The sequence below is a fragment of the Piliocolobus tephrosceles genome, chromosome 19 (genome assembly GCF_002776525.5).
Source record: "Piliocolobus tephrosceles isolate RC106 chromosome 19, ASM277652v3, whole genome shotgun sequence".
Classification (NCBI taxonomy): Eukaryota; Metazoa; Chordata; class Mammalia; order Primates; family Cercopithecidae; genus Piliocolobus; species Piliocolobus tephrosceles.
The window spans coordinates 57,807,574-57,831,152 of record NC_045452.1 but is presented as its reverse complement, the minus strand read 5'-3'; the positions used below and the strand labels follow the sequence as shown (position 1 = coordinate 57,831,152).

The 23,579-nt window shown below is 33.3% G+C and overlaps 1 protein-coding gene across 7 annotated transcripts in view; it reads left to right on the top strand.

Annotated features, from left to right (window-relative positions):
* NCAM2 (neural cell adhesion molecule 2) overlaps positions 1-23,579 on the top strand; it is a 506,280-nt gene that overhangs the window by 285,520 nt on the left and 197,181 nt on the right. For all 7 annotated transcript variants that reach the window (XM_023227524.3, XM_026446625.2, XM_026446624.2 and 4 more), the window contains 3 exons: positions 5,260-5,377; positions 15,286-15,446; positions 18,009-18,154. In XM_023227524.3, coding sequence (XP_023083292.2) covers positions 5,260-5,377; positions 15,286-15,446; positions 18,009-18,154 — 425 coding nt within the window. The remainder of the gene's footprint in view (positions 1-5,259; positions 5,378-15,285; positions 15,447-18,008; positions 18,155-23,579) is intronic.

The following is a 23,579-nucleotide window of genomic DNA, read 5'->3' as shown; positions in this document are numbered from 1 at the left end:
GCAGGAGTACTGCTTGAGCCCATGAGTTGGGGACTGCAGTGAGAGGCTGTGATCACACCACTGCATGTCAGCTTGGGTGACAGAGGGAGACCCCATATCAAAACGATAAAAAAGAAAAAAAATGCAAGCACAGTCAGCTCTTCATATCCTTGGTCTTACACTTGTGTTTTCAACCAATTTGGATGGAAAATGTTTTTTTTTTTAAATAGCAATAAAATTAACAATACAACAATGAAAACATACAAATAAAGAACAATACAGTATAACAACTATCTGATGGATTTCCTAGAATCAATCCTCTGTGAATATCAGTTAACAACTGTAATTAATAAAAATAACTAACCAAGGCCGGGCGCAGTGGCTCACGCCTGTAATCCCAGCACTTTGGGAGGCTGAAGCGGGTGGATCACGAGGTCAAAAGTTTGAGACCAGCCTGGCCAATATGGTGAAACCATATCTCTATTAAAAATACAAAAATTAGTCATGATGGCACAGGCCTGTAGTCCCAGCTGCTCAGGAGACTGAGGCAGGAGAATCACTTGAACCCAGGAGGCAGAGGTTGCAGTGAGCTGAGATCACACCACTGCACTCCAGCCTGTCTGACAGAGTGAGACTCCATCTCAAAAAGAAAAAGAAAAGAAACAATAATAACTAACCAGGAAAATGATAAGGTCAATGATTTTAATTGCCTCTTATTTTATTTTATTTTTGATCTCGTACATGTGATCTATGTAAAAAGCCAATGTAAAAGAACATAATAATCACGTTCCTTTGGCAAATAATTAGAAAATGCAGAAAAGCGTAATTATGAAAATGCAACAAAGCATCAGTTAACAATTTTTCATTGTTTTTGTACTTGCTGTCTGAGGAGGGAAATACTTATTTGATTAAACTGCTGATTGCTCTTATATTAACTTTCACTAAGAATGTAATTTTAAATGTCAGTGGAACCTTTTTTTGATTTTTCTTAAACCAACTTAATGAGGCAATTTGATCCTCACTCTTCTACAGTCTGATGGTACTGTATAAAGCCCTTACTATGTTGTTCAGATAGGTTTGATTTTAGAAGTCAGTACTCAATACATTATGGCAGTTATGTCACTGCTTTACTCTATTCACAAATTAGGAACAACCATATAGAAAATGCCCAAAATTTGCTATTAGTCAAATATGCGTAGAAATGCTCTATTGACTAGATTTTGTAACAGGACAGATACACCAAATCAGTTGACACTCAAGATTGAAGACCACTCAGATACATTTATTTAAAAAGAATTGTATGTACGTATTTAGTTTATAGTAATCAGGAAGATAGACTTTTTTTTCCAAATGAAATTATAAAATTAATTATTGTTCTTTAGGCCTATCATTTTATACTTTGCATTTTTTAAATTTTGTATGCATTTTAAGTTCCAGAATAGTATTCTCATTAAATAGCACTTTAAATTGATCACCCTCATGAATTCAGAATGGAGGATTATGACAATTAACCAGAAGCAATATTAATGAAAACTGAGAGCTGTTAGATCATACTACAGCATTTGCAGCAGTAGGGAAGAGCAAAACATACAAATTTTAAAAAAAGAAAACAGATGGATTTCATTGATGCCTGATATGACTATATGAAAGTAACAATTTCATGATCAAAATCATGATGAATGCATTCTCCATAACTGAGATGTCTTATTGTATATTGAGAGGCTATATAATATTGAAATACTAGTCATTCCTTACCTCATATTATAAGCAGTTAAGTATCTGAAAAATTGTCAAAGGTGTAAATTGTAAAATGAGGGTACTTGATTTGTTATCAAAGGAAGGTCCTTAAAATTAACTGAAAACATGTAATTTCTTACTATCCATGTGTAATAAAAATCAGCTTTGCAAATATGGTTTCCCAGGTGTTTCACTTTTCTAACTTTATATAATAAAATGCAGTGAAAAGAAGTGTGTTAATGAAATTACGGGAAGACCCAAAGAAATCACCTAATTAGCTTTTCATACAGACTGAGGATATAAATAGTGAATGTTAGAACTATCAAATACTTTGGTGTTAATCTGTTCTATCTATTCACTTAACCAGGAATCAAGATCACTTCTGTGACTTTCTAATGGACACACAGCCCTACATGTAAAATCATTTTTCTGATGACTAGTGATAATGAGCATTTTTTCATATATTTCTTGGTTGTTTTTATGTTTTCTTTTGAGAAATTTCTGTTCATATCATTTTCCCATTTTTCATTGGATTTTTTTTTCTTGTTGACTTAAGTTCCTTATAGATTCCAGATATTCGACCTTTATCAGAGGCATAGATTACAAACATTTTCTCCCATTTTGTAGGCTGTCTGTTCATTCTGTTGATAATTTGTTTTGCTATGCAGAAGCTGTTTAGTTTAATTAGGTCTCACTTGTCAATTTTTGGATTTGTTGCAATTGCTTTTGGGGACTTAGCCATAAATTCTTTGCCAAAGTCAGTGTCAAGAAGTGTATGTTCTATGTGTTTTTATATACTTTTTTTTATAGTTTGAAGCCTTACATTGAATCCTTTAATCCATCTTGAGTTAATTTTTGTATATGATGAAATGTAGTGGTCCAGTTTGTTCTTCTGCATATGATTTGCCAGTTATCCCAGCACCACTTGCTGAATAAGGAGTCAACATTTTGTTAACTTTGTCAAAGTTCCGATGGATATAGGTGTGCAACTTTCATCCTCAGCGAATGTAAATCAAAACCACAATGAGATACCATCTCACACCAGTCAGAATGACTATTATTTAAAAAGTCAAAAAATAACAGATGCTGTCAAGACTTCAGAGAAAAGGGAATGCTTATACACTGTTGATGGGAATGCAAATAGCTCAACCATTGTGGAAAGTAATTTTGAGATTTTGCAAAGAACTTAAGCAGAACTGCTGTTTGAGCCAGCAATGCCATTATTGGGTAAATACCAAAAGGAAAATAAATTGTAAGAGACACATGCACTTGTATGATTATCACAGTGCTATTCACAATAGCAAGGACATGGAGTCAACTTAGGTACCCATCAGCGGTGGAGCAGATAAATAAAATGCAGTACATATACACCGTGGAATACTACACTGCAAAAAAAAAAAAAAAAAAAAAAAAAATGAAGTCATGTCCTTTGCTGCAACATGAATGCAACTGTAGGCCATAATCCTAAGCAAATTAACACAGGAACAGAAAATCAAATACTTCATATTCTCACATTGAATACCCATGGACGTAAAGATGGGAGCAATAGACACTGAGGACTACTAGAGAGGGGAAAGAGGGAGGTGGGATGGTCTGAAAAACTACCTATTGGGTACCATGCTCACTACCTGGATGACAGAATCACCTTTACCCCAAACCTCAGAATCATGCAAGATACCCAGTTAACAAACCTGCCCGTGTGCCCCCTGAATCCATAAAGAGAAAACGTAAAAACAAGTAAAGAGAGAAAAAGGGCTGTGAGTCTTAAGATTAGCAGTCCTCTGCTAGATGAAAAATCTATGTGTGCATTTATTTGTTGCTTTATATTTAAAACAATTGGAATTACAAATGAGTGTACTTCCTGGCTGTGCTTGAGTGGAGTTAGCTTTCCTTGGCTCAGATACATTTGAAGGAATTAGTGGGTGCTGATTAATCTGAACCAAACAAGCTGGGACATGAATAGGCATTTCATGGTTAGTATCATCTTTATCTTCTGAGAAATATTTGAGGATTGGGGGGAAGACTTGGAAGACTCAGAAAACATAGGAAGTTGCTGAATGCCATTATTGATAAAAGGTAAATCCGTCTGTCAAATTAGTGGTATCTCTGTTGCCAAAGCAGCCAGTCAGGGGAATTATAACTTGAAGGTAGACTAATATGTCCATGTTAGTGGGAGTTAATACAACTACGTCACAATACATCACCGTGTTCCTTCCAGCTAAAGAATAAAATGGAAACTTTCCAGGAAGTGTTGACTACTCAACACATACAGAATACAAATCCTTGAAAGAATTCATTTCATTGTAATTCTCTAAGGGATTAAAAGATTTTTCTGTACTAAAGAGAGTAATACTGCTCTTGCAACTAAATGTATAAATAATGATACGCAAAATATGCATTTTGTTTAAAATGTTATTTTCCATAATTACAAAGGAAGAAAAACAGGGTACAGATAGTCAAATGGCAATGTACTTAAAATTCAGAGTTAATATCTGAGAAAGTTCTATCTTTCGTAATACTAGTAATTATTATGTTACTTTAGAGTCAACATGTCAGATTATGTTTCTTGTATCTAAATTCATAAAGGCAGAAACTTGATTTATTGTGTTTAATTACTAAGTTACATACCAGTTCTTATCTCTACCATCAATGGAGGTAATGCGGCATAAACGCTGACCTGAATTGTAGAGATATTTGAGTGTAATCACACTTCTAAATGCCTGTCTGATATTGTTTAGTGTATGTAAACATTATTAATGTACTTAATTTTAGGAATATTACTTTATGATATTCAGCTTAAAATTATGAAAGTGTTCATGAGTCACAATTTATGCTCTACTTTGAAATTTAGCTTCTATTGTGGATACCAGTGATTTGTTTATTGCAAACAGTGCATTTCAGTAACAGTTTCAACATGTTCCAAATGTGCAGCATATAGAGTTTTTCCAATGTAATTAGTTAGAAATTGGAGATGCTTAATTTTAAAATTGAATAGTTCATGAAAATCTATTTCCATTTTCTGTATGGCTTATGCAGTTTCTCTTCATAAAATGTTCTATAGTTGCTTGAAGAAATTAAATGTAGTTAATCAGAAAGAACATTATGGTTTGACACCTAATTTGAAAGCCCTATTTTGAAGCAGTGATTGATTGCTTATGGCATTACACAGACCAATGAGAACTCAAATAGGAAATCCATTTATGCTCAAAGTAGATCCTCAAATTAATGTAAGTTAGGGTGGTGGTGTCTTTTTCTGAGATATAGTTCCTAAAAGTATATATGTTTGCTAGAATGTATACTTTATTGTTTAATTTAATAGATTTAATAGTGAAATAGCTTTACAACGAATTGATATAATTATTGCACATTAGAACACAGATCAGTGATAAAGTTATTTTACTATGAAACCAAATCTGTTTCATTAATATAAATGGAGATGTGAAGGATGATGTTTGAAAACTTAAAATGTGGCAAAAAAATATCTAAATGATGTTAGTGAAGGTGTTTTCATCTCTGTTTATTCTATATTCATCTCTCCTTCAGTGCCGCCAGCAATCTCAATGCCTCAGAAATCTTTTAATGCCACGGCAGAGAGAGGAGAAGAGATGACATTTTCCTGCAGGGCCTCGGGCTCTCCAGAACCTGCCATCTCCTGGTTCAGGTAGGTTATGCGCCCCCCTCCTTCTGGCTTGTGTCCATTACCAGGCTTATGGAACAGTATTGGGATCTTAATCATTTTGGTAGAAAGCAAAACATTGCATTTTAGTTTCATTAAAAAAAAAATCCTGGTGCTATTTTTGGTGCTTAAAGTGGTTAGATTAAACTGCTAAAGAGATCAACAGTGTGACCCCTCTCTAATATTCTGAGTCAAAGGCTGTACCCATTATACTTATTCTGTCTGTAAAAGCAGACTTTTGGAAACATGGGACCAGGAGCACCTATGACTTAGTCAAACATTTTATTATCCCTACAATGTATCTTGAAATGGATATTCTAGTGTTATTGACACCACTGTCATATTTATACAATATTATATTTTATTATAATATAATTGTGTATATTTGTATTATACACAAAATATTGTATTATAGAAAAAAGCTGATTTTATAGAGTTAAAATTCCATGAATTTGATATGTAATTTTTAAAAATCAGCTCATCAAATGAGTAAGTTCTGTATTCTACACCTATAATTTGATAGTTTACTTACTTTTTTTTAGAATTTTAAAATACTATTTGATTTTTATTAAGATCAAGAATATTTTTAAATATTCCATTCTTTTAGATTGCGTCTCAAACTACTAACTTGGAGACAATAAACTTTAAAACTGGACCATCTTGTAAATATGCATTAGTAAAGCAGGTTACTACAAAAGCATTAGGTACAAGTATTTACAGAATCACTTCATAAACCATATAGTGAAATATAATTTTAAAAGATTAGTAAAATATACATCAAATGTGCAAAAGTATCCTTACTAAGGATTAGGTTATTGTTTTAAAAGTTCTTTGAAGAACAATAATTGAAATCCCAAACTAACTTTTATTCTTTTTTGCTTGAGCATGTACTGACATTACCCTCATCTTTCAACCCTTTGTTTATACTGCTTATCATTTTAATAGAGGATATAACAATACATGAGATGTTTCTTCAAATATTATGCGTTTAGATGTTCTTTTCAGACAATAATTTTCTTGTGACAAACTGTTGGTATTTTTTAGTAGGATTACACCTTGAATATTAACATATTCACCCCAGATAATCATCGTCTGTCCCAGTGACTGCTGGTTTACTCTTGTGGATCCTTAAAAGTCTATATCAGACCTAATTGTATTACAGAAAAGCTACTGAATTATTCATTCCACTGAACAAATATTGTTCTACAATCTTTTTTCCTATGGTTTTGTATTTCCAAAGAGATTTATTTTTTCTTATTTGAACAACATTGATGTAACAGATAAAGAAAGTAAAGCACAAAAATAGTATGAGTAGGAAATTGAACAACAAAAATAAGCTTGAGATACTCATAGTTCCACTTTGGTATGTCATGAGAAAAACATCCTAAACTTCAAGCCTATGCCGAGCTTAGCTAATGTAATTGACGATTCCACAAACCAATAGTGGGAATAGTAGCTGGTAGGAAAGTACAGGTGAATAAGCCTTGTTTTGAAATAATTTTTCAGTCATTTATTAAGGAATGCTATAAAACATAAACTGTTCTGTGTAAAGGGGCTAGCAGTCTTCCTGCATTCAAGAACAAGAAGGGAGCATGTATCTTTATCCTGTGAATTCATACTTAGGGGCACTTCATCATTTCTGAGGGAGAAATACATGGAAACTGGGTGTGTGATTGTTATATTGTTAGAACATATGCCCTTGAAAAATATGACTCCAGGTTTAAGAAGAAAATCTCCTTTACTTCTGAGATAACTTGATCACAGAGATTCCAAGTTTGATATTAATTTCAGATTCCCCACCTATTTATGTTGATGTTAAGTTATGCAGATTTCTCATTAGTCCCATCTTTAGGACAATATTAGAACACTTACCATCAAGTCAGAATAGTAATTGTGAGACTGGATGCTTTTAGTTTGGTCATATTTAGTTGTCTACACCACAACCCTTTCAAATAACAGCTTACCAATTACTTCTCACCAGAATACCAAGATTCTCCAGCAGATGGGAAGTTTTAGCTGCTTGGTTTTTCAGAGAGACTTCTTCTCTGCTGAGATTTTTTTTCTTAAAGTTTTACATTTCTTCAAAATTGTTTTCTCATGTTTAATTGGAAATATTATTATATAGATGAGTATAAATCAGATTCAGAGAATAATATAATGAATAATTTAAATCTATATTTTTTCTTCTCCATATCTTCATATGATATTATTTCATCCTTCCAATAGAATGAAATAATAATTTATTGAAAACCTAAGTAATTGTTCTAGTCTCTGGATATAAAATATATATGGGAGGATGAGAATGTGTGGTTGTAACATTAACAAAGGTAAAATTTGTGTTAGAGGGAAATTCTGACCTTTCATCTGTACATGTAGACATGTCATGTTTGTGGAAAAGAAAAAATTCCCACAAGTATCAGGAAATGTAGGGTAGTAGCCCTGAGGGAAATGTCTAGACCGTTTCATAGAGATAATATTTCCAAGCAAGATAAGTGAAGTCAGTTGTACTAGTCAGCTTGAGCTGCGGAAACAAAATGTCACCCACTGGATAGTTCACACAACAGGAATTCCTTGATCTCTTGACCTCCTGATCCGCCCGCCTTTGATTCCCAAAGTGCTGGGATTACAGGCTTGAGCCACCACCGACATGGTGAAACCCTGTCTGCACTAAAAATACAAAAATAGCCGGGCGTGGTGGTGCGCACCTGTAGTCCCAGCTACTCTGGAGGCTGAAGCAGGAGAATCGCTTGAACCAGGGAGGCAGAGGTTGCAGTGAGCCGAATTTATGCCACTGCAATCCAGCTTGGCAACAGAGCGAGACTCCATCAAAAAAAAAAAAAAAAAAAAAAAAAAAAGAATTTCTTTTCCCACAATTCTGGAGGCTAGGTGTTTAAGATCAAGGTACCTGCAGGGTGGCCTTCCCTCTGTGTACAAACTCATAGAGAGGGTTCTGGTTATCTTCCTCCTCTTTCAGAAACACCAATTCTTTTTTGTTTGTTTTTTTTTTAATAATTTCAACTTTTATGTTACTGGTTTATATATTACTATAGTGTACTTTTAATCATTATTTTAGAGTGTACTCCTTCTATTTATAAAAGAGAAAAGTTAACTATAAAATAGCCTGAGGCAGTTTCTTTAGGTAATATTCCATAAGAAAGCATTGCTATCCTAGGAGATGACAACTCCATGCCTGTTACTGCCCCAAAAGACCTTGTAGTGGGATGAGATGTGGCGGTGGAAGACATTGATATTGATAATCCTGACCCTGAGTCGGCTGAGGCTAATGTGGGTATCTTCCTTTTTTGAAAAAAAATTAGTGATTAAAAACTTAATACAAGAAAAAATATAAATCCTTATGAAATAAACAATAAAGATAATATTTTGTATAGCAATACAATGTGTTTGTACTTTAAGCTGTTACTAAAAAAGAATCAAGAGTTTAAACATTTTAAGAGTATATGAAGTAAAAAAAGCTAAGGTGAATTTTATTATTGAAAAAAGAAAATGTTTAGTGTAGCCGAAGTATACAGTGTTTATAAAGTCTAGGGTACTATACAGTAATGTCCCAGGCCTTCACAGTCACTCACCACTTACTCACTGAGTCACCCAGAAGAACTTCTAGTTCCAGAAGCTCCATTTACAACAGTAAATGTCATATATATATATATATGTATATATATATATATATATATGTATATATATATATATATATATAGCATTAACTTCATTTATTTATTTCTTTATTTGTTTATTTATTTATTGAGACAGTCTCACTTTGTCACCCAGGTTGGAGTGCAGTGGTGCAATCTCAGCTCCCTGTAACTTCTGCCTCCCGGGTTCAAATGATTCTCCTGCCTCAGCCTCCTGAGTAGCTGGGACTACAGGCACGTGCCACCATGCTCGGCTAATTTTTGTATTTTTAGTAGAGATGGCATTTCACCATGTTGGTGAGGCTGGTCTTGAACTCCTTGTGATTAGCCCGCCTCGGCCTCCCAAAGTGCTGAGATTATGGGTGTGAGCCACCGCACCTAGCAAGAAAAACTTTTATACCATATTTTTTACTGTACCTTTTCTATGTTTTGATATATTTAGATACACAGATATTTACTATTATGTTACAATTGCTTCCAATATCCAGTATAATAACATGCTGTACAAGTTTGCAGCCTAGGAGAAATAGGCCATGCCATATAGTTTAGGTGTGTAATAAGCTATACTATCTTGGTTTGTATAAGTACACTCTATGATGTAAACAGTGCTACAAAATTGACGAGGGACATATTTCTTAGAACATACCCCTGTGGTTAGGCAAAGCATGACTGCATTATCCTTTTTATGCATTGCTGGAATCAATGTGTCAATAATTTGTTAAGAATTTTTTATATGCATCGTTATGAGAAATATTATTCTATCAATTTCTTGTTCTTGACTTTTTAGGGGTCAGGGCATTACTAGTCTCATATAATGAGTAGTGAAGTATTTCTTCCTCTTCTGTTTTCTAATATAACTTTTATATAATATTTCTTATTTCTTACTTAAATGTCTGGAAAAATTCCCAGTGAAACTATCTGTGTCATGATTTTTCTTCAGTTCACATTTGAGTACAAATTCAATAATATTTTTCATAGAAATAGGGCTATTCAGGTAATTTTCTTTAGTGAGCTTAGTTGATTTATGCAATTCCAGGAATTTGTCCATTTCTTTTAAATGATATTTACTAGCATTAAGTCATTCATAGTATCCCTTTGTTATGCTTCAATTTGCATGTTTTCTGTAGTATTCTCACCTCTCTCATCTTGATAACCTCATAACTAGTTATTTGTTCTACTCTCTTTTTTATCCTGATTATTCTAGATGTAGGTTTACACACATACTCATTTCAGTGAATCTGCTTTTGGCTTCAATTGTTTTTTATTTCCTATTCTCTATTTCATTAATTTCTGGTTTTATTTTTATTATTATTTTCCTTCTGTTTACTTTGTCTGTAATTTTCTCTTCCATTTTTGGTTGCTTAAGGTGGACTGATGCCATTGATTCTAATCATTTATTCTTTCTAATATAAGCATCTGTTTTTCCTCACTAAATATGGCTATAATTGTACCCTGCTAATTTTGATATGTCATATTTCCATTTTAGGGGGGGGTTTAATAATTTTTAAAATTCTCATGTTATTTTTAATACTCTTCATTTAAAAGTATATGCCGATTTGTTTCTAGGTATTTGGGTATATTTCATAAATATTACTGCTGTTGATTTTTAACTAAATTCTATATTTATCAGGAAATAGACTTTTTAATGGTTTCAATGTATTTAACTTTATTGAGTCTTAAATTATAGTATATGTATTTCACTATTATTGTATGGAGAAATCCCTAATATTAAATGGATCAACTCCTTTGATAGTATTGTTGAAGTCTTCTATATTTTTTTGTAATGATTCTTCTCCAACTTTATTTTTAAATGTGTCTATTTTTATATTCAGTTCTCTCTGTTTTGCTTCATATTTTTTGAAGGTCTAGTATTGTGTGTTTAAATATTTATTCATGTACATCAGCATGTGAAAATTATTATTTAAGGGCTTTGTTTAAGGATGGAAAAAATGATATGATATAGAACTTTGTTTCAGTCTTCTGCTTTTCATTTTGCTGTGTCTTCAAGTTAACTAAGTTATGTCACTATATCTTCAAGTTTATCAATCTTTTCTACTGTAATGTCTAATGTTGGTAATCCCATCAGAGTATTTCTCATCATTTTATTTTTCTTCTCTGAGAGTTTCAAAGAGATGTTTTGTATGTCCTCCATGCCTCTCTTACCATTCTCATGTTTTACTTCCTTGAAAATATTGGAATATATTTCTAATAGTTGTTTTAATAGGCATCTACTCACTTACCCTCTGTATCATATCTACATTTTGTAATTGATTGATTTTTCTCCTTCTTTTGTTCTTTAATTTTTGGAGACAGGTTCTCGCTCTGCCACCCAGGCAGGAGTGCAGTGGCACTCATTGCAACCTCTAACTCTCGGGTTCAAGTGATCTTCCTGATTCAGCATCCCCGGTAGCTGGGACTATAGACATGTGCCACAATGCCCAGTTAATTTTTTATTGCTATTTAGAGAAGTGGTTTCAGTATGTTGCCAGGGTTGATCTTCAAATCCTGGCTTCAAGAAATCCTCCTGCCTTGGTCTCCCAAAGTACTGGGCATACAGGTGTGAGTCACTGTGCCTGGTGATTTTTTTTTCTCTTTCCTCTGGTTCATAGGTCATATTTTAATGTTTATTTACTATGCTGGTAATTTTTTTTTTTTTTTTTTTTTAGACAGAATCTCGCTCTGTCGCCAGGCTGGAGTGCAGTGGTGTGATCTTGGCCCACTGCAACCTTCACCTCCCTGGTTCAGGTGATTCTTCTGCCTCAGCCTTCAAGTAGCTGAGAATACAGGCACGTGCCACCACATGGCTAATTTTTGTATTTTTCGTAGAGATGGGGTTTTGCTATGTTGGCCAGGCTGGTCTTGAACTACTGACCTTGTGATCTGCCCACCTTGGCCTCCCGAAGTGATAGGATTACAGGCATGAGCCACCATGCCCAGCCAGGAATTTTTAATTGGGTTCCAGACATTCAGAATTTTGTGTTTTGGGGTGCTGAATATTTTTGTATTATTTTACTTTGTTTTATAGATGTAGTTAAGTGACTTGGAAAAAGTTTTATTTGAGGGAGAACTTCCATTTAGACTCTTTTAGGTGAATCCAAACCACCTTCAGTCTAGGCTTAATCCGGTTCCACTACTGATGCAGTATTATTCTAAGGACATGATTTAAGTCCTGTGTTTCAGGATATCTTTTTACTCTGGGTGGTTGAGTTGCAGATTATTCCCGGTGCTATGTGAGTTTCTGGGATTATTGTACTTTATATTTTCTAATGGTTCTTTCCCTTATCTGAGAAAGCCTTACGAGTATACACTCATTGATCAATACTCAGTTAAAGATTTGTTGGGAACCCTCTGCAGATATCTATAGCTCTGTTGCTTGTGCAACTCTCTTCTCTCACATTATCTGACCCACACCTTCTAGTCGCTTTGACCTTCCCCAACTGCACACTCTTGTCTTCCAACCCAGATACACTGCCTGACTCTGTTCGTGTTCTCTCCCTCCCCCAGCTGCAGCCTGAAAACTCTCTGCAGGCAGTCAGCGATGGAGGTACTCATAGGCCACTGTCATATGCAATCAGTTGGCTAATGTTTGAAAACTATTGTTTTGTATGTATAGCCAGTGTTTTTGTTGTTTAAATTGGGAGCATATAGTTCCTGTTAATATAATATTGTTCAAAATGAAATTATCATTCAATTCTTTACTGTTTACATTAATTCTGTGTTCCTGACCTCTATATTCTTGTACCTGAAAAATGGGGCACTTAGAGAAGTGGTTTGAGTTTGAATGAATGGGCTTCATGCATGTGTCAGAATCCCTTGGAGTGATTTTTAGACATTAACATTTCACAGACAAGGACTGTGAATAGCAATAGGAGCATATTCTGTCCGACTTTACTGGGAGGGAGTAATAAGGTATTTATTGGGAGGGAGTAATAAAGTGTTAGTAATATTCCCTTATTTATGGTGGCTTAATCATATTTCCTATTGAGCATTTAAAGTGAATGTAATTTGTACACACTTACGTTCTCTAAACATGTTAAGTTTTTCCCCTCTATTTCAAAGGCCAAATCAAGGATTTTTATTTTCCCATGAAAATTCCCAGAGTACTACAACCATCTTTCTTGTCATATCTCCGGTTAAAACAGATCACCTCCCTCTCAAAAAAGTTGTAAGTCCACTAATGGAATCTGCATTAACCTCTATTAATGCCAACCAGATTATGGATTCCTCATGATGGGTGGCAACTAATTTGCTATACATCAAACATTTAGCACAATATTTTATATGAAGTTAGGAGATAACCCTCTTTATTAGAAAGAACACTGGAACTTAATTAACCTGCCGCTTTTATTAATGGGTGAGCCTGTCTTTTTATTTGTGAGTTGAGGAGCGGAGATACACACATACTGTAGTTCTCTGATTTTGAATGAGTAAGCAGAGGGAAAATGCACATTATTTATAATTGTGAGTGCTGAAACGTCTACCGTGCTATGATTATTATTATAATTATTATTAGGAAACGAATAACTTTCATTGAAGATATTGAGAAATATATCACTAATTATGATAAAAACCCTATCTACATATTAAATTCTAGACAAAAACTCTGAAATGTCATTTTTATACCTGTTGTAAAGATTGCATTAGTAATAATATCAAAAATATATATAAAAGATACTATATATGCATTTATTATTATTATTATTATTTCTTTTTTCGGACAGTCTCACTCGGACAGTAGCCTAGGCTGGAGTGCAGTGGTGTGATCTCAGCTCACTACAGCCTGCCTGAGTATCCCTCCCAAGTAGCTGGGATTACAGGCGCCTGCTACCACGCCTGACTAATCTTTGTATTTATAGTAGAGACAGAGTTTCACCATGTTAGTCAGGCTGGTCTCGAATTCCTGACCTCAAGTGATCCACCCGCCTGTGCCTTCCAAGGTGCTTGGATTACAGGCGTGGGCCACCGCACCCCAACCCATTTGTTATTATTGTATGAATCCTAACTTTGCAGTCTTCCACTCCTCTTAAGAAATGTTACGTACTTCATGGTACATTTAGAGATGTCATGAGAAACTAGAAAACAAATTCTATTGATCATAGACATATAAAGATTATGTTCATATATGTATTAGTGGTTTCTGGAAAGTAGAACCAGAATTCACTGGAAGGAACTGTGTAGTGTATCAGAGAAATGTTTGATTTTATTTTAGGAAATAGCTTTAATAATATTTATAGAGATTTGTTTTTGAATTTAAACTTGTATGGACAAGCAAATCTCTCCACCCCAATGGACAAATTCCAAAACTTTTCATTAGTGGTTTTAAAATCAATTCAGTCATCCAAAATACTATTATAAGAAAAATATAGGAGGGGATGCAAAGAAGAGAAAAGAGGAAAAAAGATGTATAAAATGAAAGTGAGGAGAATATGCAACATAAAAAGATTTCAGAAATACTGAGGGAAATCATAGAAATATTTCAGATTTTAATATATTGAAAATATTTCTTACTGAGATTATAGTAAAAATGTTTGAAAGCCATGGTTTTAAAGGACAACATAAACTAGAATTGAACAGAATGAGATGTATTTCAGTAGAGAAAAAAATCTTAAAATATTGATAATTATTGGTGACTAAGAGGAAACAGAGAAACAATTTATTTTCCTCATTGAAGAATAAAATTATCATATTCAAAATAGTTTCTAAATTAATTGTATTTTCATATAATTCTCCAATCTTACTATTTTATCGTCAGTACTTACATGCAATATACATTTATGATGTATTTACATTGTATTTACTTTGAAGCTTCTTTGAAGAAATTTTCTATGTAAATTATTTTAAATGTGTCCCAGAAAGGGAGTAAATAAATATATATAATAAATATGTATTGTCTCACCAACATTTAATTGTGTGTGGTATTAAAAACAGCAAACAATTTTTTTTTTTTTTTACTAATAAAGTACAAATTTAACTGATAGATTTTTTGCCTGGTAACTGTAGAGATTTTCACATAGCTCAAATGTTATTCTTGTGTCTATATTCAAAAACAATTTCAAGTATAATTTTATTGTTTATTCATTAGGTTCTGAGGCTACTAAAAATATATTTTTGATTGGAATATAGCCCTGTCTTTCAATGATGATAACCATGTAGTCATCAATGTCTATAGATAAAAAAGTTGATTATAATCTCCTAAATTATAAAGTCAGATTTGTGAGGATGAACCTCTTTTTTCTTCTTTAGGAATGGCAAACTCATTGAAGAAAATGAAAAGTATATATTGAAAGGGAGCAATACAGAACTGACTGTCAGGAACATAATCAATAGTGATGGTGGTCCTTATGTCTGTAGGGCCACAAATAAGGCAGGAGAAGATGAAAAGCAAGCTTTCCTCCAGGTCTTTGGTAAGTATTATAGCATAGTGGTTAAAACTGTTGTGTCTAGTGGAAGATCAGAGTCAAATTCTACTCTAATAATTTGAACTATTTAAACTTTCCGTATTAAACCCATTTCATCTTCTCTGTAATACGTTTTAAATTTTAGCTACCAGATAGAATTATCTGAAAAATAACATAAAATTACACATGCAAATTTTTGTAAGTCTTTGATACGCTTGTAACGGAAGCTGGAAAAAATTCATTTAAATTACACCTAGTGAGGTTTGTCATCCGTATCTGTAAGGCTGGATCTTTGTAAGTCTCTAAATGACACATGTTAGGATCAGTTTTACTTACAATGTATTTCAAAAGGGCACCTTTATAAGGCTACAGTTTAAAAACATTGACTTGTAACTGTACTTAAATATTCTCTTTCATTTAATTAAATGAAAATATAATATAAATATCTTCCGTATTTACCAAGAGCCATATTATCTTCTTTGGGTTACTTATACAGCATAGAAAACTAGTACTTTACAAACATATATTGATGTAGCTTCAATTATGTTTACAAGAAGAAAGACAATGATGGCAGTGGGTGTTTCTAATAGAATTTTTCCGTTTCAATAGTGTAACACTAAAAACTATATGCCCTCTTAACATTTACTATGTTTTCTCCAACTTTAAAAACATTGTTATTGAAGTGCTTTCACAACAAAAATAAGGAAAAGGAAGGAAGGAGAAATCTGAGAGTAAGAAGGACCAGTGTTTGCAGTTGACAGGTGCAGAGGTGCCCCTTGCACTGACCATGAGATGAATGGTAACCCCTGCATGGACGTGCCCTCTGCTGACTGGCCCTGTAGTCACTGCTGGAAGCATTTTCTGAACTAGAGAGATATTTATAAAGCTTATATTCGAGTGGAGTGACACGGAGAATAAACAGCTCTACCAAAATATATTAAAATAAAAAATACAATTTTAAAAGTAGAGATGTTTTGAGAGTGAAACTGGATAAATCAGGTAGCATTGGATAAAGAGAAGTATTGTTTTGAATAGCATGATGTTGGAAAGTTATTCTGAAGGATAATGTTTAGGTGGTGTTTACACAAAAATCTAATGATCAGAAGTAGGCCAAGCTAAGTCTAGAGAAGATTGTTCACTTAGAGGGAAGAGTAAATATACTTAACATTTTTAGAAATTGTTGAAAGTCCCTAACTTTTTCTAGCAGTGTTCCTCACTTGAAAATTTTTTTTTTCTATAAAACCTACAAAATTGAATAAGTATGACTCAATATAAAAATAATCGTATTAGAAATAGTATTGTGTGAGATTATTCCCAAGGGTAGACGGTCTTAATCTGCCTCAATGTACTCATCTGAAATAGTAGTTACATCCTTTTTATCAGGATTGGAATGGAAAAGAAAAAAGAGATTTTTTTTACATTTCTGATATTTTCATCCTTTCCAGTAGAAAATAATACATGAAAATTTTACATGTTATGTTATTGTTGTAGTCACTTTTGTGCAGTAACATTCAACAAACTTTTGTTGCACTTGACACAAAATTGTATGTGTATTGTGGGAATATAACTAAATCTATTAAAGTGAATGAAATAAAGAGTGAATTGTTAAAAAATTCTGCATGCTGTTTTTCTGATACCAAGACTGTTATTTTCTGAGCTTAAGAACAACTTATTTGTGTTTCTTGGTTAAATGTGTTAAAAGATGTTAAAAGTAACTCACACTGAAATAATGAGTACTCGATTGTATCCATTTTATATCTAAACAAGCAAAAATTTAGGAAATGCAGATAACACAGATTTCAAAAAATGAAGCTCTCTGAAACTATTTAAGTTTATGGAGGGACATATTTCGGTATTGAGATAATTAAAATTAGTAGACATAATGCTTTTCTTTTTATACAATCTATGATTAAAATTTAGTTCCATTATCTAATATATTATTAAGTAAACTGAAGTCCAAATAAATCAAGTGGAATAATATATATACATAACATGTAAATATATTTACTTAGTAAATGTTTCAAAATTTTATATGATTCTACTTGCGACATTTTCAGGACATATCATCATTTACTTCTTTGGTGAAATTGTTAAAGGTTAAGAGAGAATTAAAACAATTGTGTGTGCATGTGTCTGTATAAATATATTCATGTGTATGTACATGTGTGTATATACATATATGTGCACACATATGCACCTATATACATGTGCCTTTAAAGGAAGAAATTTTGATTTTGTGGCTTTAAGATAGGAAAATAAATATAGAAATGGCTTTTAAATTGGCAAAATTTTGAAACAAATTATAATTATTATAATTTGGATGTTGGTTTCTAAGCCACCTCAAGTTGTTTTGCATAATGATAACAAATGAATATTATTTCCTAAATGTTTCTTCCTATACTATTCAACTGTCCTGGCACATCTGTAAAGCAAAGCAGGTCACTGTAATTCTGCAAAGCTAATAATATCATACTATACTAAAGTAGACTTAAATACCCATCATGACTTTTGTCTGAGAAGTAATATTTTCCTCCAATACCGATTGAGTAATATATATATTCTTTACAGTACAGCCTCACATAATACAGCTTAAAAATGAAACTACATTTGAGAATGGTCAAGTCACACTCATATGTGATGCAGAAGGGGAGCCTATTCCAGAAATCACTTGGAAGAGAGCTGTGGATGGCTTCACGTTCACTGAAGGCGACAAGGTAACCACATCCCAATATGTAATGTTTCCATTACCATACAATTTCAGTATTTTCAATATCATTGAATCTCAAATTAGTCTTCAATGTACCTAGTAACTTGTAGGATCAAATAAATGGTTTAATTTTAAAAAGGTAACGAACACAATGTCGGCCTTACCACTTTGGCGGGGGGAGGAATGTCAATGTGAAATATTTAAAGATGTTCTTTATTAAGTCACAAACATTTAGGCTATTGGTATTATTAACATTGCTTAACTAGACTTTTGTTATACATTGAATCTATAATATATGTTATTGCAGTTTTAACCCCTGCTGTGTAAATATCTGGCCTTTGCAAATTCACTGACCATGAGAAAAGTGCTAGGACAAATAATATTGCCATTTTAAGAACAGGAATAAAGATTTACAAACCAGTACATTCGACTTTAAACCTCAGCAGTTTCAGTTTATTAAAGAAATGATTGTATATTTAGAAAATACTGTGGTCAGTGATGAGCATTGGAAGGGATTTGCGAAGAAGATTTACTTCAAATTAATTTAATGTGTTTTCTGCTTAGACGGGTGTCAACAAACTACAGTACATAGGGCAAATTTGGCCTCCGGCCTGTTTTGGTAAATAAAGTTTTATTGAAACTAAAGCAAAAAGTAATTTAAATTCAAAGAAGTCTGGCTGTCATTCAATGCTTTACCCTTTAGAATTGTCTTTCTGCAGTAGAAGTGTAGGTTCTGCTTTCATATAATTTAGAATCTAATGTAGAGAAATAAGTACAAACAAATTACATCATTGTCATGACCTTTAACCAGAATGCATTCAACTTGCTTAGAAATTAATGAAACATTACTATATGTTTCACTATACTTCATGGATTTTAATTACTATTCTCTTTCACAACTATTCATACAAACTTCAAATACAAACAAAAGAGAAAGGAAAAGATGGTGAAATATTGAAATGATAGAACTGGCAATTTCACATAAGTGAATATTATAAAATTAGGGTATTACATTGCTTTTCTCTACTCAATGTTAAAGAGAAACCTCCTTTAAACTTTTTTTGTTATTAACTTTATTTCAGTAAAGAGTCCTATTTCTAAAGTATTTATACACCTCAATATGACTTTGATTTATTAGCATTAATAGTAAAAAAAAAAAAAAAAAAAAGAAATCGAAATGTTTGTCCATAGTACACTTTACGTCAGTCCATCTCATCATGTTATATTTAACAACTGGCTAAACCCATAAATTCACCAAAAAAGTAATCTCTCTGGTCAATTTATTACGTTCCTTTTGAAAGACTGTGTTATCATATATATTACTCTTTTTTTGTCTCATTTTCTCCCCCAATGGCATTTTCAGAGATTATGTCTATTTGATAATTGTACTGTTTTGACATACTTATTTTATACATTCAAGTTGAAAATCAAATTTATAAAATGTGAATGACAATCATAATCTTCTGCAACCCAGATAAAAGTTATAGTTTGTTTTAATATATTCTTAAGAGAAAATCATGTATGTTACTATGACACAGTTGCCACATCTGAAAAGAATTAAATTTCTGTGAAATTAAAAAAATACAATCAGATATCTGAAACCATAGAGGACTGTTTTTATGTTTCAATTTTGCACATTTATTTAGATTAGATCACTCAAAAGTATTTACTTTCATGCCCTTAGACTGTTTTTATCATACCTCCATATTTCTAATGCTGTTTTCTAATTATTTTTCAGCTTACTTTAAAATTCGTAAAAGTTATCTTCTCAAAGATAGTTTTTACTCTTCATTTAATGAATGTTACCTTACATATTATGCAGAGGATGAAAGATAAATTATACTCAGTTATTTTATTAATAAAATGTCATCAAGTAACGAGAAAGCTGTTATATTTTATTCTTGGATCTATGCCCCAGGCCACCCCAACTACACATACATATTTATTCTGTAGTAACTGTGAAAAATAATCTTAAAGCTTTTGTTTCCTAAGGAGTATATTAAAAAACACATCTTGTTTTAAGAAAATCTGACTTGGATTCTTTGCAAAAAAAAAATTATAGAATCTCAAATATGCTTTTCTACACAAGTTTAATCCAGTCAATAAAGAAATTAAGTCTATTGTATTTCTATTATATTTCTCCAAATATATTTTAAGATCCTCTACTTATTTCTATCCTCCAGTAAGCTTCTTTTCCCCTAATATTTCCTGTTTCTTGAATAGCATAATTCACAAATCAAGTGGTTGAGCTAAACTTTGAAGTAAACTAAATCTAGTTTTGAATCTCAACTCTGTCATTTATGATGCCTCAGCATGATAAAATTGAGTTCAAAGAGTCCAAATAACATTGTCAGTGTTGTTTGAACTCTTTTTAATATGAATTTTTAATATGATTTTTTTCATCTTTAAAATGTTGATAATATTTATCCTCTTGTTATAAGGAAGGTGAGTACATTACAAATGCATATCAATATTTACCATATTATAAATATCCAATAAACTTTAGTTTTTACCTTGTCATATTACAAATTTACAGTATAAATTTACAAATTTTACTTTGTCATATTACAAATTTACAGTACGGCCTCATATAATACAGATTAAAAATGAAACTACATATGACAATGGTCAAGTCACACCTGAAGCATGGTTTATTTTGTTGCCTCCATAAAGTGTAACACCTAAGCTTTGATTAAATTTAATGAGATCGTATTATTCCTATCATGGAAAGTAGCAGGGGATTGTACTTTGCATAAGAATCACTTGGGAAGACTATCAAAGTGCAGATTCTAGATTTCCACTTCTTTTTTTTTTTTGAGACGGAATCTGGCTCTGTCGCCCAGGCTGGAGTACAGTGGCTGGATCTCAGCTCACTGCAAGCTCCACCTCCCGAGTTTACGCCATTCTCCCGCCTCAGCCTCCTGAGTAGCTGGGACTACAGGCGCCCGCCACCTCGCCCGGCTAGTTTTTTGTATTTTTTAGTAGAGACGGGGTTTCACCGTGTTAGCCAGGATGGTCTCGATCTCCTGACCTCGTGATCCACCCGTCTCGGCCTCCCAAAGTGCTGGGATTACAGGTTTGAGCCACCGTGCCCGGCGATTTGCACTTCTTAAAGTTGATTTAGTATGTGTAGCCCAGGGTATAGGAATGCATATTAAATCAACTCATTAGTTGCTGTCATACTATTAGTCTTCAGGCCATATTTTGGGAAACAATTTCAAGTAAGGATGAAATTTAACAGCTAATATTTTCAACAGAAAAATGATCTTAACCAATTAGTTGACACCTGATAGGGGCTTGGGAAGTATAAAACTAAACTAAACTAAATTTTCATTATGCATGTATCAGTCAAGTTTTGATGAAACTGAAATATATAGGTCAAAAATAGTGAAATATCACTGATGTCATATAGTAAAAACTAATAATTTCATCCAACAACATGGCATTGTATTTAGCAAATACGTTCATTCTTTTAGATTTTTCAAAGAGGGAAGGTCTCAATTAACATTTTTTTTTTTTTTTTTTTTTTTTTTTGGTCTAACTTCTCAATCACCAGTTAAGACAAAAAAAAGTGGGGATAAAATACCATGTGACTTAAATGTATAGATAAGTGAATGCTCTTATACTGAGTTCAAGAATTAAATAAACATACTCAACACAGTCCCAAGTAGCATGAGACTTACAGCTCTCCCCTGTGTGAGAAGACATGCTAAGATAACCTTGACCAAGGGGGACAATGGTGAGCCCATTATCTCTTTGGGATGGTCCTTTCTGAAAAGAAAAAAAGGAGTGGTTAGGAAGTGTATTTAATTTTTTATGTCTCCATAGTTACCAATCAGATATCTCTTAACTTCCCATGGGAGAAATAAGTAAGGGGCTTGAAAAGTCCAACTGTGCTATGTTAGAAGACCTTCCTCCCCATGGAATAAATGATTAAGAGTTCATGAATAGCATTCACTGCCCAACTAACAATATGCTAATAACCTTTAAATCACCATATACATAACTATCTCGATTTATCTTCTAGTATTAGTACTGCATAGTAAATGACCTTATAATATAATGGCACAAACCAGTAATTTTCTCTCACTTCTGAGTTTGTGCATCAGATGTTTGAGTAAGGCTTGGCCCAATGGTTATCACTTGGAATCTTTAATGTGCTTGTATCAGATGTTGCTACTAGTGTTGCTTGTAGTTGTAGTTATGAGAAGGTTCAACTTTGCTGAGAAGCCAACATGGCTCACTTAAGTGGCTAGCATTCGGTCTTGACGGTGGGCTGCAAGCTCAGGTGGAGCTGTTTTTGGAAAACCTATATGAAGCCTCTCCAGTGTGGCTCAGAGCAGTCTGCTCTCTCTTGTGGCAGCAGGCTTTCTCCACAGAGAACATTTCAAAAGAATCAGGCCAGACAGACACTACCTGGTCTACTCTGACATAGTCTTGGAAGTCACACATTGTCACTTCTGCCACAGTATATTGGTTACAAACAAATTATAAGGTTCTCTAATCCAACATGAGAGGAATTAGGCACTCCTCTTGATGGGGAAGGATTCATAGTCATATCATAGATGAGTATGTGGAGTAGGAGATATTGTTAAGGTCATCTTTGAAAATGCATCTATAATTTATCTCAAAATATTCCCATGACTTAAGTCCAGGCATTTTCCCAGGCTTGCAGATGAGGAAACTGAGGCTCAGGAAAATTCAGGGATTTTTACAAGGTCACACAGGGAGTAAGTGGCAGTGCCAGGATTTGAACAGTGGTCTCTCACTCTGCATAGTGCATGCCCATGCAAGGGCTTCAGAATTCCACTAAAGTGTATGGCTGGCACTCTCATATGAATTTAGATGATATTTCTGTTTAATCAAATATAATTGAAAAGTCAGAAGAAACTTTGTTTTTAAACTTATTTATAATCTGATATTACCTATTTTAAACTATGTATAATGTTCAGTAAACACCAAAACTATTTACTGGTTTTTGTTAAAATAGGTATATATAAAAAATTACTTCATATAATGGGTGCTACCAAAATGTTTGAAAGCCCATGCCATATAAAACAATCTAGAGGTATGGGAGGGGGAGCAAAATGACAGAATAGAAGGCTCCACCGATCTTCTCCCCAACCCTCCAAGGACACCAAGTTAACCATCTATACACACACACACACAAACAAACACACACACACACACACACACACACAAAACACCTTCATAAGAACCAAAAAGCAGGTGAACACTCATAGTACTTGGTTTTAACTTCATATTGCTGAAAGAGTCACTGAAGAGATAGAAAAAAACAGTCCTGAATCAACAACACCATACCTCCACCACCCTCAGCAATCTTGACATGGTGTAGAGAGCTTCTCTGGGAGCTGGGGGAGAGAGAACATAGCAATTTTGACGCAGTGAACTCAGTCCTGACCTGTTAGAGC